Raw genomic sequence first — 13,320 nt, forward strand, 5'->3', positions numbered from 1 at the left:
TTTTTGAGCATGTATTTTCAACATTTGTGTTACATGCACACACCAGTATTTGGCAGGCTCATCCTTTATACAGTTTCTTGTCATCCCCAATTGAACCTACAGTAGATATAAAAAGTATACACACCCCTGTTAAAATGCAACGTTTGTGTGATATAAAAAAATGTGACCACAGTAAATCATTTCATAACTTTTCCCATCTTTAATGTGACCTATAACCTGTAAAATTCAATTGAAAAACAAAAATCTGTTAGGGGAAAAATATATAAAAAAATACAATAAGCTGGTTGCATAAGTGTGCATACCCTTAAACTAATACTTTGTTGAAGCACCTTTTGATTTAATTACAGCATTCAGCCTTCTTGGGTAGGAGTCTATCAGCATGGCACATCTTGACTTGGCAATATTTGCCCACTGTTCCTTGCAAAAGCTCTCCAAATCTGTCAGATTGCGAGGGCATCTCTTTTGCACAGCCCTCTTCAGATCACCCCACAGATTTTCTATTGGATTTAGGTCTGGGCTCTGGCTGGACCATTCCAAAATTTTATTCTGGTGAAGCCATTCTTTTGTTGATTTGGATGTATGCTTGGGGTCATTGTCATGTTGAAAGGTGAAATCCCTCTTCATCTTCAGCTTTCTAGCAGATGCCTGAGGGGTTTGGGCCAAAAGTGACTGGTATTTGGAGCTGTTCATAATTCCCTCCACCTTGACTAATGCCCCAGTTCCAGCTGAAGAAAAGCAACCCCAAAGCATAATACTGCCACCACCATGCCTCACCCTGGGAATGGTGTTCTTTTGGTGATGCGAAGTGTTGTTTTTGCACCGAATGTACCTTTTGGAATTGTGGCCAGAAAGTTCAACCTTGGTCTCATCAGATCATAACACATTTTCCCACATGCTTTTGGGTGACTTGATGTATTGTTTTGCAAATTCTAGCCAGGCCTGGATGTTTTTCTGTATAAGAAAAGGCTTTTGTCTTGCCTACCCCATAGCCCAGACATATGGAGAATACAGGAAATTGTTGTCACATGTAGTACACAACCAGTACTTGCCAGAAGTTCCTGCAGCACCTTCAGTTTTGCTGTAGGTCTCTTGACAGCCTCCCTGATCAGTTTTCATCTTGTGTTTTCATCAGTTTTGGAGGGACGTCCAGTTCTTTGCAATGTCACTGTTGTCCCATATTTTCTCCACTTTTTGATGACCGTCTTCACTGTGTTCATTGGTATATCCAATGCTGTGGAAATTTTTGTACCCTTCTCCTGACTGATATCTTTCAACAATGAGGTCCCTTTGATGCTTTGTAAGCTCTCTGCGAACCATGGCTTTTGCTGTAGCAGGCAACTGAGTAAATGTCAGTAAAATCCTACTAGGACAGCTGAACTTTATTTGGGGTTAATCAGAGTCTATTTAATTGATGGCAGGTGTGCACCCAAGAAGACTGAATGTTGTAATTAAATCAAAAGGTGCTTTAACAAAGTATTAGTTTAAGGGTGTGCACATTTATGCAACCATCTTATTGTACATTTTTTATTTTTTTCCCCTAACAGGTTTGTTTGTTTTTCAATTGAATTGTACAGGTTATAGGTCACATTAAAGGTGGAAAAGTTGTGAAATGGTTTATTGTGGTTTCATTTTTTTATATCACAAAAACCTGGCATTTTAACAGGGGTGTGTAAACTTTTTGTATCCACTGTATGTCACATTTATCAAGACTTTGTTTTAATGAAAACCCTCAAACAAACAAAAAAAAACGAACAGATATTTAGCACACCCCTGTAACCCATTAACTTAGAACAAGCACACTTAACTGTATATGTACATCTTCAAAAAAAAAAAAAAAACAACTTTCCAGATAGGAAGAGTTGCTCCAAATTGTCAGGTGCACCAATAAGCATTAACTAACCTAAAGATAAGGTTGCTCATGGTACAGCTTACTCTTCTACTTAACACTGATTGGTTCTGTTCTTTTCTGACCCCTTTTCCCATCCCAGATGTGAAAACAGATTGTAAATTTTCAAAAAAATAACTTTTAGCCCTAAGAAAAAAAATGCACTGGCTGTCTTTAAATGGAACAAAATTCAACACTGTTCTGTTAAATGCATTACACTATTAAGGATAATAGGGAAGCTGCCATGTCATATTCATTTCAAGTAATTTCAAACTTTATTTTTCACTGAACTGTTTCCCTTTGTACCTTTAAAGTTTGCTTTTTCCTAAGCAAGGAATGCTTAGAACTCTCTGGATTAGTTATTTGCATCTGCAGACAGTTTATCTCCATGGATACACGTAGGAATCTTTGTCATTTTCAGTCATTTCAGAACATAATGTTCAACTTCTTTCAGCTGCAGAATTCTAGACTCCTCCTGAACATTTGGTAATGGAGAAGAACAATATAATTTCATTGCATTTGCAAGGACTTATAAGTTCTCATGGCTTTCATCATCTTGTCTTATTTTTCAAGACTACTTGCTTATAGATTAAGCCAAGGCCATTAATCCGGGCATTTGCCTTTGCATAAATAAGAGAAATCATCTTAACTCTGCATATAATACTGTCAGTGCACATTTGCACCCACCTCTCAGCTCAGCAGCCCAAGATCACAGCATATTAACTTAAACTTGCTTTTATCCTTCTTTTATTACATTGTAAAGTCTATATTTCTTACAACTAAATATGTACATATTTACTTTAATACAACAATCACTGAAAAGGTCCCCCTCCCACATATTTAAAATACCCCTAACTGCATACTACACAAAACTGCTTTACTGTATAAGATGCAGTTTATATCATGGAATGCTTTATACAAATCACAAAAATGAGATGAAAGCGAACATCCAAACCAACTAAAACCAAGATCCAAAGTAGTATTAAGAAGAAAAGTTGGTTTACTTAATTACCTTTTCCTTTTAGTGTCCTCCTAAACATGAATGCTTTGCAGTCCACCCACAACTTTAACAAAGTCAACAAAAGTCCAGTCTTTCTCAGCCAATTTTTCTTGCTAAGGTGTTTTTCAGAAATTATTGATGCTTTATAATCTCACATTTATTCTTCAATTTCAGTGTTGCTGGTCTTCTTCCTGTTCATCTCCCTATCCCAACAAGAGACTCTGCTTCAAGTCCAAGATACTCTTGATTCTTTTAGTCAACTCATGTTTTTTTCTGTCTCTCAAGCATTACCTTTGGAACACTGGAATTTTTTTCACTGGGAAATTCTCCCTATAAGCATTATAGTCAAAAGAATGAGAGGCAGTCTCTCCTGTTTTTGTTGGTTAACCTTTTGTATTTCCTTCTTAGCCTGTTCTGCATCCAGAATGTCTTTGACCCCCCACCCAAAAAAAAATATTCTAAAGACAGCTGGATAGAGCAGTTTGAGTGTCACAGGCTACCTCTTGACATTCCCTTGCTTCTGTTCCACCTGATGTATAGTGAATAAGCATTTTCCACAAACACACTGTTGTCACCAGTTTTAATATTTTTCTCTTCTGTCAGTTTTTCCAGGATCAACTCTTGGTGCTGGTATGATTGCATCTTTAGTAATACAGGTCTTTGCTGCTTTCTCATGGCACGGTTTGGAGCATAGTCTACATGCCCTTTCAATTTAAAAATCCTGCTGCGGGATATTTGTACTTGCGTTTTCATAAACTGAATAGTCTGTTTCTCCCAGTTTCTGTGGTACAGCAGAAAATCTCAGGTTTTCTTTGCACACACTTTCTTCTAACTCTGCCACTTTTTGAAACAGCTTTTCTTGAGAAGTCTCATACTCTGCCAACCTTCATTTCAGTCTCTGACTTTTGCAGTTTTATCAATTTATCTGAATAGCTTAAAAAAAAGTATTTTATTTTTCCAGACTTTTATTATTTGAATTTGTTCTTTTTCTTTGTTTCATTTCTTTAAAAAAACATTTGATTTATTTTTCCTCTAAATTACTGGAAGCCATTTCTTATACCAAAGCTGAAGCTTGAACTGCCTTTTGTAGAACAGTTGCAATAATTCTTGTCAGTCATTGTTTTTTCTTCACCTTTTTGAGTTATTTCAAGTTCTCTAAATATTTTCTTTGCTGGCATCCGGTGTACTTAGTAGTAACTAGCTGGTAACTGAATTTTACTTAAGATGGCAAAATTGTTAGCTCTTATTTCGCAGCTTCTTCTTTCACTCTGGGAGAGCTGAAATTAAGCTGCTGATCAGTACGCAGACATCCTGGAGTGTGTTGTGTGTATGCTTAATACTGGTTTAAGCAGATGTAGGGCTTTTCTAACATGTTTTATGAGTTGTACTGGGAAACTGAAGTTCTGTGATATCAGTTGAGCAATAGGAACTGTCTCATGGCATGGTACCAAGAGGCCTTCTGTTTATCTGCTTCATTCTGAAGTCCTGACAGGATAAAATTGCATTTTTTTTCATCGCTTTCATTTTTCTGGTATTTCCTACTGGTTTAACACTACTATAACTGTTTTTACATTAAATCAGAATGTTGCAGAGAATTACTTTATTTGTAGTTTCTGCATATATATTTTTTTCATTTTTGAGAAATGGATATCTAAGTAAATGTTTATTTGTGCTATTTTTAAATGTTTCTGTTTGATTTAAAGGCATGTGTTTGATTTTTTTTCACTTTCTGGAAAAATGAGTTTTACTTGATACAGTGATTGTGTGTGCTGTGCAACACACTGTGCAGCTTGTAGAACTAAGCTTAGTAGAATTTAAAATGTTTCTGCTGTATTTTATGCAGTTTAGCTCTATTTGCTGTGTGGGAACATAGCGCAGTAATAATAAAAAATAAGAATATTGGTCAACTTCTAAAAATGTCATTGTATTATTCAAACAGTTTTTTCCCTGACTTGCTGGATCATGATACATCTGCCTTACCCCCATCACATCCAGTTTCACCTAAAAAGAAACAAAAAATCAACAAAAACAAGCCTTACTTTACAGTTTGTAAATCTGTTGCTGCCTTAAGCCATCCAGCAGATCACTTAGCTTTTTCTTGTCACATTCTGGTGTGAGCCCATGGCCCTGTTTGGGGCAAGGATCAGAGACATCCTTCAGGCCTTCTACAGTAGCTGGTTCATGTACAGGAGAACTAAACCCTCTAGGTACAGGAGAGGTCTGGGGTAAGAGAGCCTTTGCCAGATGTATAAGAAATAAGATTTTGCATGCTCCTTTATCTTCTGAAATTGTGTTTGATCCTGCTGGTACCCAGATTGTCAAACACTGAGATGACAGAGGTACGTTGATGCATGGGGTTATCTAAAATGTTTCGTATTCCCAGGTTCTTCCCTAACAAAGCATCCAACTTCAAAGTGCAGAACAAACAAAAATCCCAGCCTAACAAGAATTAGGTTACCAAGAGGAAATAGCAGGAGGATAATGTTTCCAAACCAAATAAGAGGTTTCTTTCCCCTGCTAAAGAATGATTATGCCAAGACTTAGAGCATTCTGTCCCTTCCTCCAGTGCCTTCTTTCCTTTCACCTACCCCCAGGGTTTAGCTCAGTCCAGCAGCCCCAAACTAATGAGTGCTGGGGATGATTCACTGATGATATGTTTGACAGTGGACAGAAAATCCGTCTCCCTTCAGGAAAATTCCACTCTGCACCCTGCAGACCAGGTACCTGAAAAGGAGCTATCATGAAAACTAGTGTTAGATTTCAGATGCCTAAATAACTTTCTGAAAGTACTCAAATTCAAAATACTTACCCTGCAGATGGTCCAACCTATTTTTCTGTACTGTTTTATGTTGACTTTACATCCGAAGGATGCTTATCGCATGTCAGTTGCTCCCATCTTCAAGTTGAACTTATAAATGTCCTGTCACAGCTCACAAAAAAGTTGTCTTTCTTGAGTATATAGGGGACATAGAAAAAGTATGGCCTTTCTACCAGAAGACATAGGCCGTACAGCTCAGAGAAATTTCAGAGATTTCTGTCTTCAAGAAGCCACCTCTGCAAGAGATTTTCTCAAAATTCCATGCATTCGTCCATCAAATATTCCAGGTATTTGGACATCAGTGATCCTCATGACAGCATAAGCCAGACTCCACATGAGAAAGATTCAGTGGTACTTAAATTGTTGGATCCTACACATGCTTCCCTTCGAATTCCAGAAACCAGTACTGGATTTTGCGAAACAAGGGTTACAATGGTAGAGGGATTAGATGCCTCTCAATCCAGAACTACCCTTCTCCCTCAGACCCTACTTCAAGCAGTATGGGGAACAGTGTATATGAAAGTTTAAGTGCAAGGTGGATGAGGTCCTTCGGATGCTACAAAGCACATAAATGTCAACAGGTATGTTAGTAGTGATTCAGACCTAAGATGTTCTTCACAACTTATGGTTTCCAGGTCCACTTTTATTGGTAACAGATGACACCACAATCATGTTTTACCTGTGGCACCTGAATAAATAAGGGGTTCAAGGTCATACTCTTTGCCAGTGAACCATGATGATGGTAGCCTGGGAGCTAACCTTACAGCATTTTCTGGCACTTTAGACTTTATGCTTCCTGTCAGCAGAGCATAGTGACAGACAGACTAAACAGATCCTGGACAGACTGTCATGAATGGAAACTCGAGAGAGGGCTGCCTGGATTTTGTCCTGATGTGGGGAATGCTTCAAATAGATCTCTTTGCCTCTTCTCAAAAAAGACAGTTGGGAAAATTATTTTTGCGACTTCCTTGCAGCCATACTTAGAGGACAGGAGCATTCTCATTTCATTGGATGAGAATATTCCTTTATACATTTCCATCCTTTTGTCCAATACCAAAGATACTTCTGAAGATTCAGAAAGAATTGCCAAAGATTATTGTGATGATCCCCTTTTAGCCCAGGCAAAGTTGGTTCTCCCTATTAATGGAATTGACCAAGAGGAATGACCACAAACTTCCTCACACTCTAGATCAACTTGCTCAATATCAGGGGTGACTGGTTCATCCAAACTAAGTGCAAGTGCTACTGACAGCCTGGATGGTTCTGTCTTGAAATCTTTTAGGCACTTGTTCCATGATGATGTGCAGCAGATATTGAAGGAGGAAAGAAAACTGCAGATGTAAAACTTTGTTTACAAGTGGAAGAGTTTTTCTAGTTGGTGCTAAACCGATATTAGACGGTCTTGTATATGATGTCTACCCCTCTGGTTTTGAAATATTTCTGTGAGCTACTGAACAATGGCTTATCTTATGCATCTATCAAGGTGCATATTCGAACCGTTTTGGCTGGTTTTCCCATGGATTTCCATGTTCCGTGTCTTTCTGTGGTCAAACTGCTTAGGAGAGAGTGTTGCACTTGATTTCCCACCTTGAAAGCATTCCTCCTCTTTGGGATCTCAACTTTATTCTTAAATTCTCCTTATCTCCTTTTAAACTTGGCTTCAAGTCTGACTTGAGGTTCATCATTTGGAAAACTGTTATACTTACTGCTCTGACATCTGCATGGTCAGCTCTCATGGTAGGCCAAACTTATTTGCTCTTCCACAAAGACAGGGTTGCTGTATGCACTAATGTTTCTTTCCTGGCAAAAGTTATTTCCAAATTTACCCTGAATCAAACCATCAAATGCCCAGTTTTCATTCTGGAAACTATAAACAAGAGAGACGTTTATGCACACCTTGGATGTGTGCATGCAGCTCAGATACTACCAGACAGAACTAAACTTTACAGGAAAACTGAATAACACTTTGTTTCCTATTCTGGGGCTAAGAAAGGTCAACATGTCTCTAGACAAACAATTACTCATTGGTTGTCCTTTGTTATTTTTTTGTTCCTCCCACAGTGGTAGATCCATTCCAGGCAAGGTTAAGGCACATTCCACCAGAGCTTTATCGTCATTGATGGCATATTGAAAAGTAGTGGACTCTTGAAGCATTCTAAAGACAGCAACTTGATAATCTGTTGATACCTTTACAAAGCACTACATACTGGATTCTTTCTCAAGTTCCAGAGCATGCTTTGCAAAGACCATTCTCCAAGGGCTCCTGGATGTTTATCCTTCCTCCTCTCAGGTAGGGTAAGCTTTGGGAAAATAACCCATATGCCACAGAAGCAGTGTGAGTGATGAACATAGTACAGTTGCACAAGTTCTGCTGACCTGTAACAGTAGATGTTTGAATTTCACATTGCCTCAGTGGCAGCACCCGCACACCATCCTCCTTAGTTTGTATATAGTTTGATGTTATCCAAACTTTTTGTGTTGTTGGTTGGCTTTGATTATTTGTTTTGGTGTTTTTTGGCTGTGAATTAGTTGGTTTATGGCAATTCTTGATTCTGATCCTTCTTTGTTCATCATATGTGGCACTACAATCCTGAGTAACTGACTCTGACTCCCTGTGACAGGGTTAGGCTTCCACTTGATGGGAGGGGCTTAACCAAGCCCTTGTCAGAGACGGTGTCAGAGGTGGGAATTCTGAGTTCTGGAAAGCTGCCTGTGTAGGTGTTTTTGCATGCACAAAACCCATATGCCGCTGAGGTAATGTGAAATTAGAACATCTTCTGTTATAGGTAAATAGGACTTGCGCAACTGTACTTTCCTCGGTGTCATAGTCTTTTGTAGTATAGATTTCATGTCCAGTCTGTTGCTGATTTGCGAACTGCATTCCCATCAAGAGTAGTAGCAGGGATTGGCAAATTATATGTAATGTTTATTTTTGAGCCACTATGTAGCAACCTCCATAAAATTAGATCTTTGCAGCTAAGTAGTTTCTGAAAAATCATGATCCATATATACTAGAGTACCTCAGTGGTGCATCTTTTTTGCCATAGAAACTGGACTTTCTCATACCATGCAACATCCAGAGCCAGTATCGTCCCGCTTTTGGGATAGTTCTTTCAGCAACTGTCAGTTTCACTGTAGTACAAGATTTCTTGATTCTCAAAGGTTTCTTAGTGAAGTCACTCCAAAGTGCCATCTTATTTTTTTTTCCTGTCTAGCAAGTCTGGCCCTGTGGCTCCCCTTCTTTTGTTAATTTGCCTGCTAATCATTCTCTTGGGGGGAAAAGCCAAGTTTTGTCCATCTTCTGTGAGAGCCCTGTGATCCATTTGCTTCCCAGTGGGAGGGCCTAATCAGGCCTTTGGTTTCTTTGGAATTGGTTAAACTGGGTGGTAGGGAGTGGGACAGACTAACAGACCTGTTGGACTCCCCCGTTAGAGCTAGTAATCCCCTTGTTGACTCGCTAGAGATCCACAAGTGCTGCTGACCGTGAGGAGCATATATGCCACTTCCCAGCCCCTAGTTTGTACATCCTCTGTAGACTTGAGCCCCACTTGAGCTCCAATAGTGCAAAGTCTAATTTAGTGCTTCCTGTGCATGTCACCCTATGCAGTGAGCTAACAGTGACCACTCAACTCCACCCTTACTGCCCTGCTCCCTCCAACATCTGTGCTGCTAGTCGAATGTGTATCATCTGAGTTGAAATCATGAATTCATTCCTGTGTGACACAGGAGTGGGGTATGCCATCTTGTAAATGCCAAGCAATTTGAACCTTCTTCAAACTCCCAAACTGCACTCAGTTTCATATTTCGTCTTCGTTTTTTTCCCAACATCTTTATTAAATTTCCACATATGATAAAGGCAATCCTACATTATATAAAAGAAAAACATACAAATTGATATCACTTTAGTTGCAAACAGTTTACATCACAGACATCATTGAAACAACTGTATTTGTCAAGATTATAAATCACTTATAAACCTTCTAGTCATTGTCAGTTAAGCATTATATAGCTCATTCAAATCCTGCCTCTTAAACCTCGTTCCTGTTCTGGTCTGCATGTACTTTTCCCACAGTTCCCATTTTTTGCTATGTAGTTTGATCTTCCGATTTCTAAAGATCCCAATTCCAGTTGTTTTATTTCTGTTACTATGTTCACTGTGTCTGGTAAAGTAGGTCTATACTTTGATTTCCATTTTTTAGTAATTGCTTTTTTGGCAGCCACCATAATTGGACTCAGCAAGACTTTACTATCTCTAGCCAATTCCATTAATATAGCATAACTCAGAAAAATCATCTTCTCAGTCAGTCCAATCAGCTCACCCAGCATCTCCGACAGAGCAGTCCACAGGGAATCCCAAAAGTCTGCCAACTCATCATACCTCCAAAAAATATGTTCCCAGCTACCTCTTTCTTGCCCTTCACACCTCCCAACATTTGCTATCCACCTGAGGAAAAATTCTTTGTAGTCTACTTGGGGTATAAAAATACCTATGTAAACATTTCCAGGCAAAGATCCTAAATTTTCTAGACTTTGTTGCATATTTGGGAGATATACATATATCCCCCCATTGTCTCTTTGTGAATTGCTTATCCAATCTCTCTTCCCAATCCTTTCTGAGCTCCTCTGATTGATTCATATAATTATCATGCAGTATTTTATATGCTTTACTAATTATTCTTTTTTTAATGGCAGCTTCTGTTCTAGATTCTATTAAAAACGCTACCAGTGCTGGTCTTTCATTTAGGAGTCCCCTATTTCTTTCCCTTTGCCTATACTCTGATATCAATCCTTGATAGGGAAGGCAATGTCTAACCTGCAGTCCAAATACATTTTTGGCCTCTTCCCATTCTATTACCTTTCCCTTTCTAGTTAGTTGCTCCCCAATACCTTGGCTCCTTTTGCCAGTTTTTTCCAATAAATTCCAGTCCCCTCTTGCCTATTATTTGTATCCCTGACCACAGTCAACCCTATTGGCAAAATCTCTTTTCTGCATTCTTGTGCTAGTTTGGTTCTTAGAATACTCCCTTCTGTTTTATGAATATAATACTCTGTATGATTTTGGTTGTTCTCCTTAAGAGTCTGCATCCAAAATCCCAATCTCTCCTTATTTCTTGAGCTTCCTCCCTGCGTCAGCATCATCCCTTTCCACTTTTGAATTATAGTTTTCTGCCTATGCTGTATAAATTTTCATATTTCTTCTTTGAGCCTTATCCCCTAAAGTAATCCGTCATTACTCAGTGTAAACCATATGTCCGGAAGTCTCATGAGATTTATTCTGTATTGACCTTTGTTTTAACAGTAAAATTATATCATATTGTTCTTGCAAAAACTTCACAATTTTTACTCTTGGAGCTCTCTAGCCTTGCATACCTTGATTGTTATAGATTTGTTATATTTCATGCATTGCTGTTACAAGGGCTATTTCACTGAAATTTTCTTAAGTCCTCATAATGTTTTCCTTTATATATTTTATTAATTTGGGCTGGTTTGCTTCCACACAGTTTGACATACTCTCCTCTTCAGTTATCAACACTTTTATCAACTCTTCTTTTATTGTTTTTGAAATGTAGTGTCAAATCAGGTCCATGATATTCATCTCAATTACTGCAGTCAAGCTCAGCTTGTTTTAATTGAATTCCACTATGTAAAATACTCTAGTTAATACAAGCATCGTTGGAGCAACTGCATGAGAAAACTAGCCTATCAAAGCACTCTTCCACCTAAATTTTATGTGAACTATACCTTCTTCCTGTTCTACCCTGAGGCATTGGGTGCTGTGAAGGTAATCTGCTTGATCGGAAAATAAAGGAAGTTCATAGTTTACACACCTAATTACTTATGTCTTTTATGGTAAAATCTTTTGATGCCACAGGCTGACCCCAAAATTTGACATTTTGTGTTATTTAGTTAGTGTACATGCATAACTCCATATAGTGGATGGTTTATTGGAATATGTAATGGTCCTGCTGTGGATAGTCCTGGTAAGGCAGAGCTAGCTACTTTCAGCTAGGGAGCTCCAAACACTTAAGTACAAAGTACCTTTTTATACGTTTATTGCTCATTGTGTATTAATTTGTATCTGTCTGTGTTCTGTTGTCATCCATATCCAGAGCTGGAACAAAAAAAGGTCAAAGATTCAAGGTTGTTATGAGTCTGGTAAAGGAAGAGATTTGCTTAAAGTTTGCTCTGAAGTGATGACTAAATGCTGAGCAATTAGTTAAACTTGGCTATGATCTGCACCCCATAAACAACATTTAATTTGCAGTCCTCCTGTTTGTCTTCTTACTGGTTATGTAGGCTTTACAGAATGTCATCTTAATACAATTGTTATAGAGCTGTAGTAGTACTTTTACAGATATTGATATTGTTTGTTACAGGGAAATGCTTCTAGGATCTGTACCAGTTTGTTTTTGCAATTGCTGACATCAAGATTTTTAAATGACCTTTCAGAAGTCTGCCGAATTTTAGTAAGTATAGTTTCTGCTTATTGTTATGTAAAATTACTAACTTGAATAGTTTTGTTGTACTTTTGGTGGCATCATTTTTATTAGTGTCAGTCTGATTTTCTTTGTTTTGGCTCAGACTAAACATTTTCTTCCTCCATCTCCTTCCTGGCTGCTTCCCCATAAAGTTGGATAGGTGCTTTCTTGGCGCAATGGTGATGCACCAAGAACTGAAGTGCTGTTGGGGAGCTGATTAGGGAGCATAGGCATGAGCAGCCACAACCAGCTCACCCACCTGTGCGAAAGGAGGTGGTTTGGGCCTGACATTTTGGTGACACCTAAATGGGCCAGTAGGTATTTTGCCCATAGAGTGTGAACCTATGGATCCTGCACTGCCGTGGTGCACAAGCACCTTTGAGCAAAGATCTCATCAAAGGGCATCAGTTGCAGATTGCGGTGCACCACCAATTGGAAGATGAGTGGCGACACTGCCTAGGGGAGAGAGTAGGCCCCCTCCTTATAGGATCAGAAAGCTGGCTCTCTCTCTCTCAGCTCTTGCTGTCAGGGACTGGATGAGCCTATAGGGCTTCCTGGGTGGGAATGAATGGGCTGTACGGCTAGTCCCTGTGCTTAATTGGGTGGGTAATGGAGCCATCAGGTTAGGTCCTGTGAGGGGAGATAAAGAAAAAAAATGCAGTTCTGTTTGCATTTTTTTGTACATAAAATCATCTTTCTCGCTAGAGGTTGTTTTTATGCATAGCATTTCTGATGTCTGGAAAAAATGTACATACCAAGATGTTCTTCGTGTTTCACTGTTGGAGTCACCACATTTGGGTTATCCCTGCCACGGTAACCCTCGGCCAGCCTGAATACCAGAGGCTTAGTATTTCTGCGTCTGTTGCTGTCACTTCAGGACTGATGTCAGGTCGTCAGAAGTATAAAGTAAGGCAGCCGATGCCATTACATCAGTTTTTTTTGCCAAGGAGCCTGAAGCAGAAGCAGTTTGCATGAGTGCCGGTCGGCCAGTACCCGAGTTTCATCTTCCGAATTGAAGTCTGAAGTCTTCTAAAGCTAAGTACTCTGTTGGGGATTGTTTTTTCGTGCACTAACCGATGTCAGAAAAAGTTAATTGTCTCCCCTGTGGAAAGCAAATACCACACCGAGACTTTCATTC

The 13,320-nt window shown here is 39.0% G+C and overlaps 1 protein-coding gene across 3 annotated transcripts in view; it reads left to right on the top strand.

The window, feature by feature from the left end:
* ATM (ATM serine/threonine kinase) overlaps window positions 1–13,320 on the top strand; it is a 3,174,581-nt gene that overhangs the window by 762,453 nt on the left and 2,398,808 nt on the right. For all 3 annotated transcript variants that reach the window (XM_044072618.1, XM_044072619.1, XM_044072620.1), the window contains one exon: window positions 12,081–12,170. In XM_044072618.1, the coding sequence (XP_043928553.1) occupies window positions 12,081–12,170 (90 nt within the window). The remainder of the gene's footprint in view (window positions 1–12,080; window positions 12,171–13,320) is intronic.

This window comes from Protopterus annectens, chromosome 5.part0, assembly GCF_019279795.1.
Source record: "Protopterus annectens isolate FY-2018-M chromosome 5.part0, PAN1.0, whole genome shotgun sequence".
Lineage (NCBI taxonomy): Eukaryota > Metazoa > Chordata > Ceratodontiformes > Protopteridae > Protopterus > Protopterus annectens.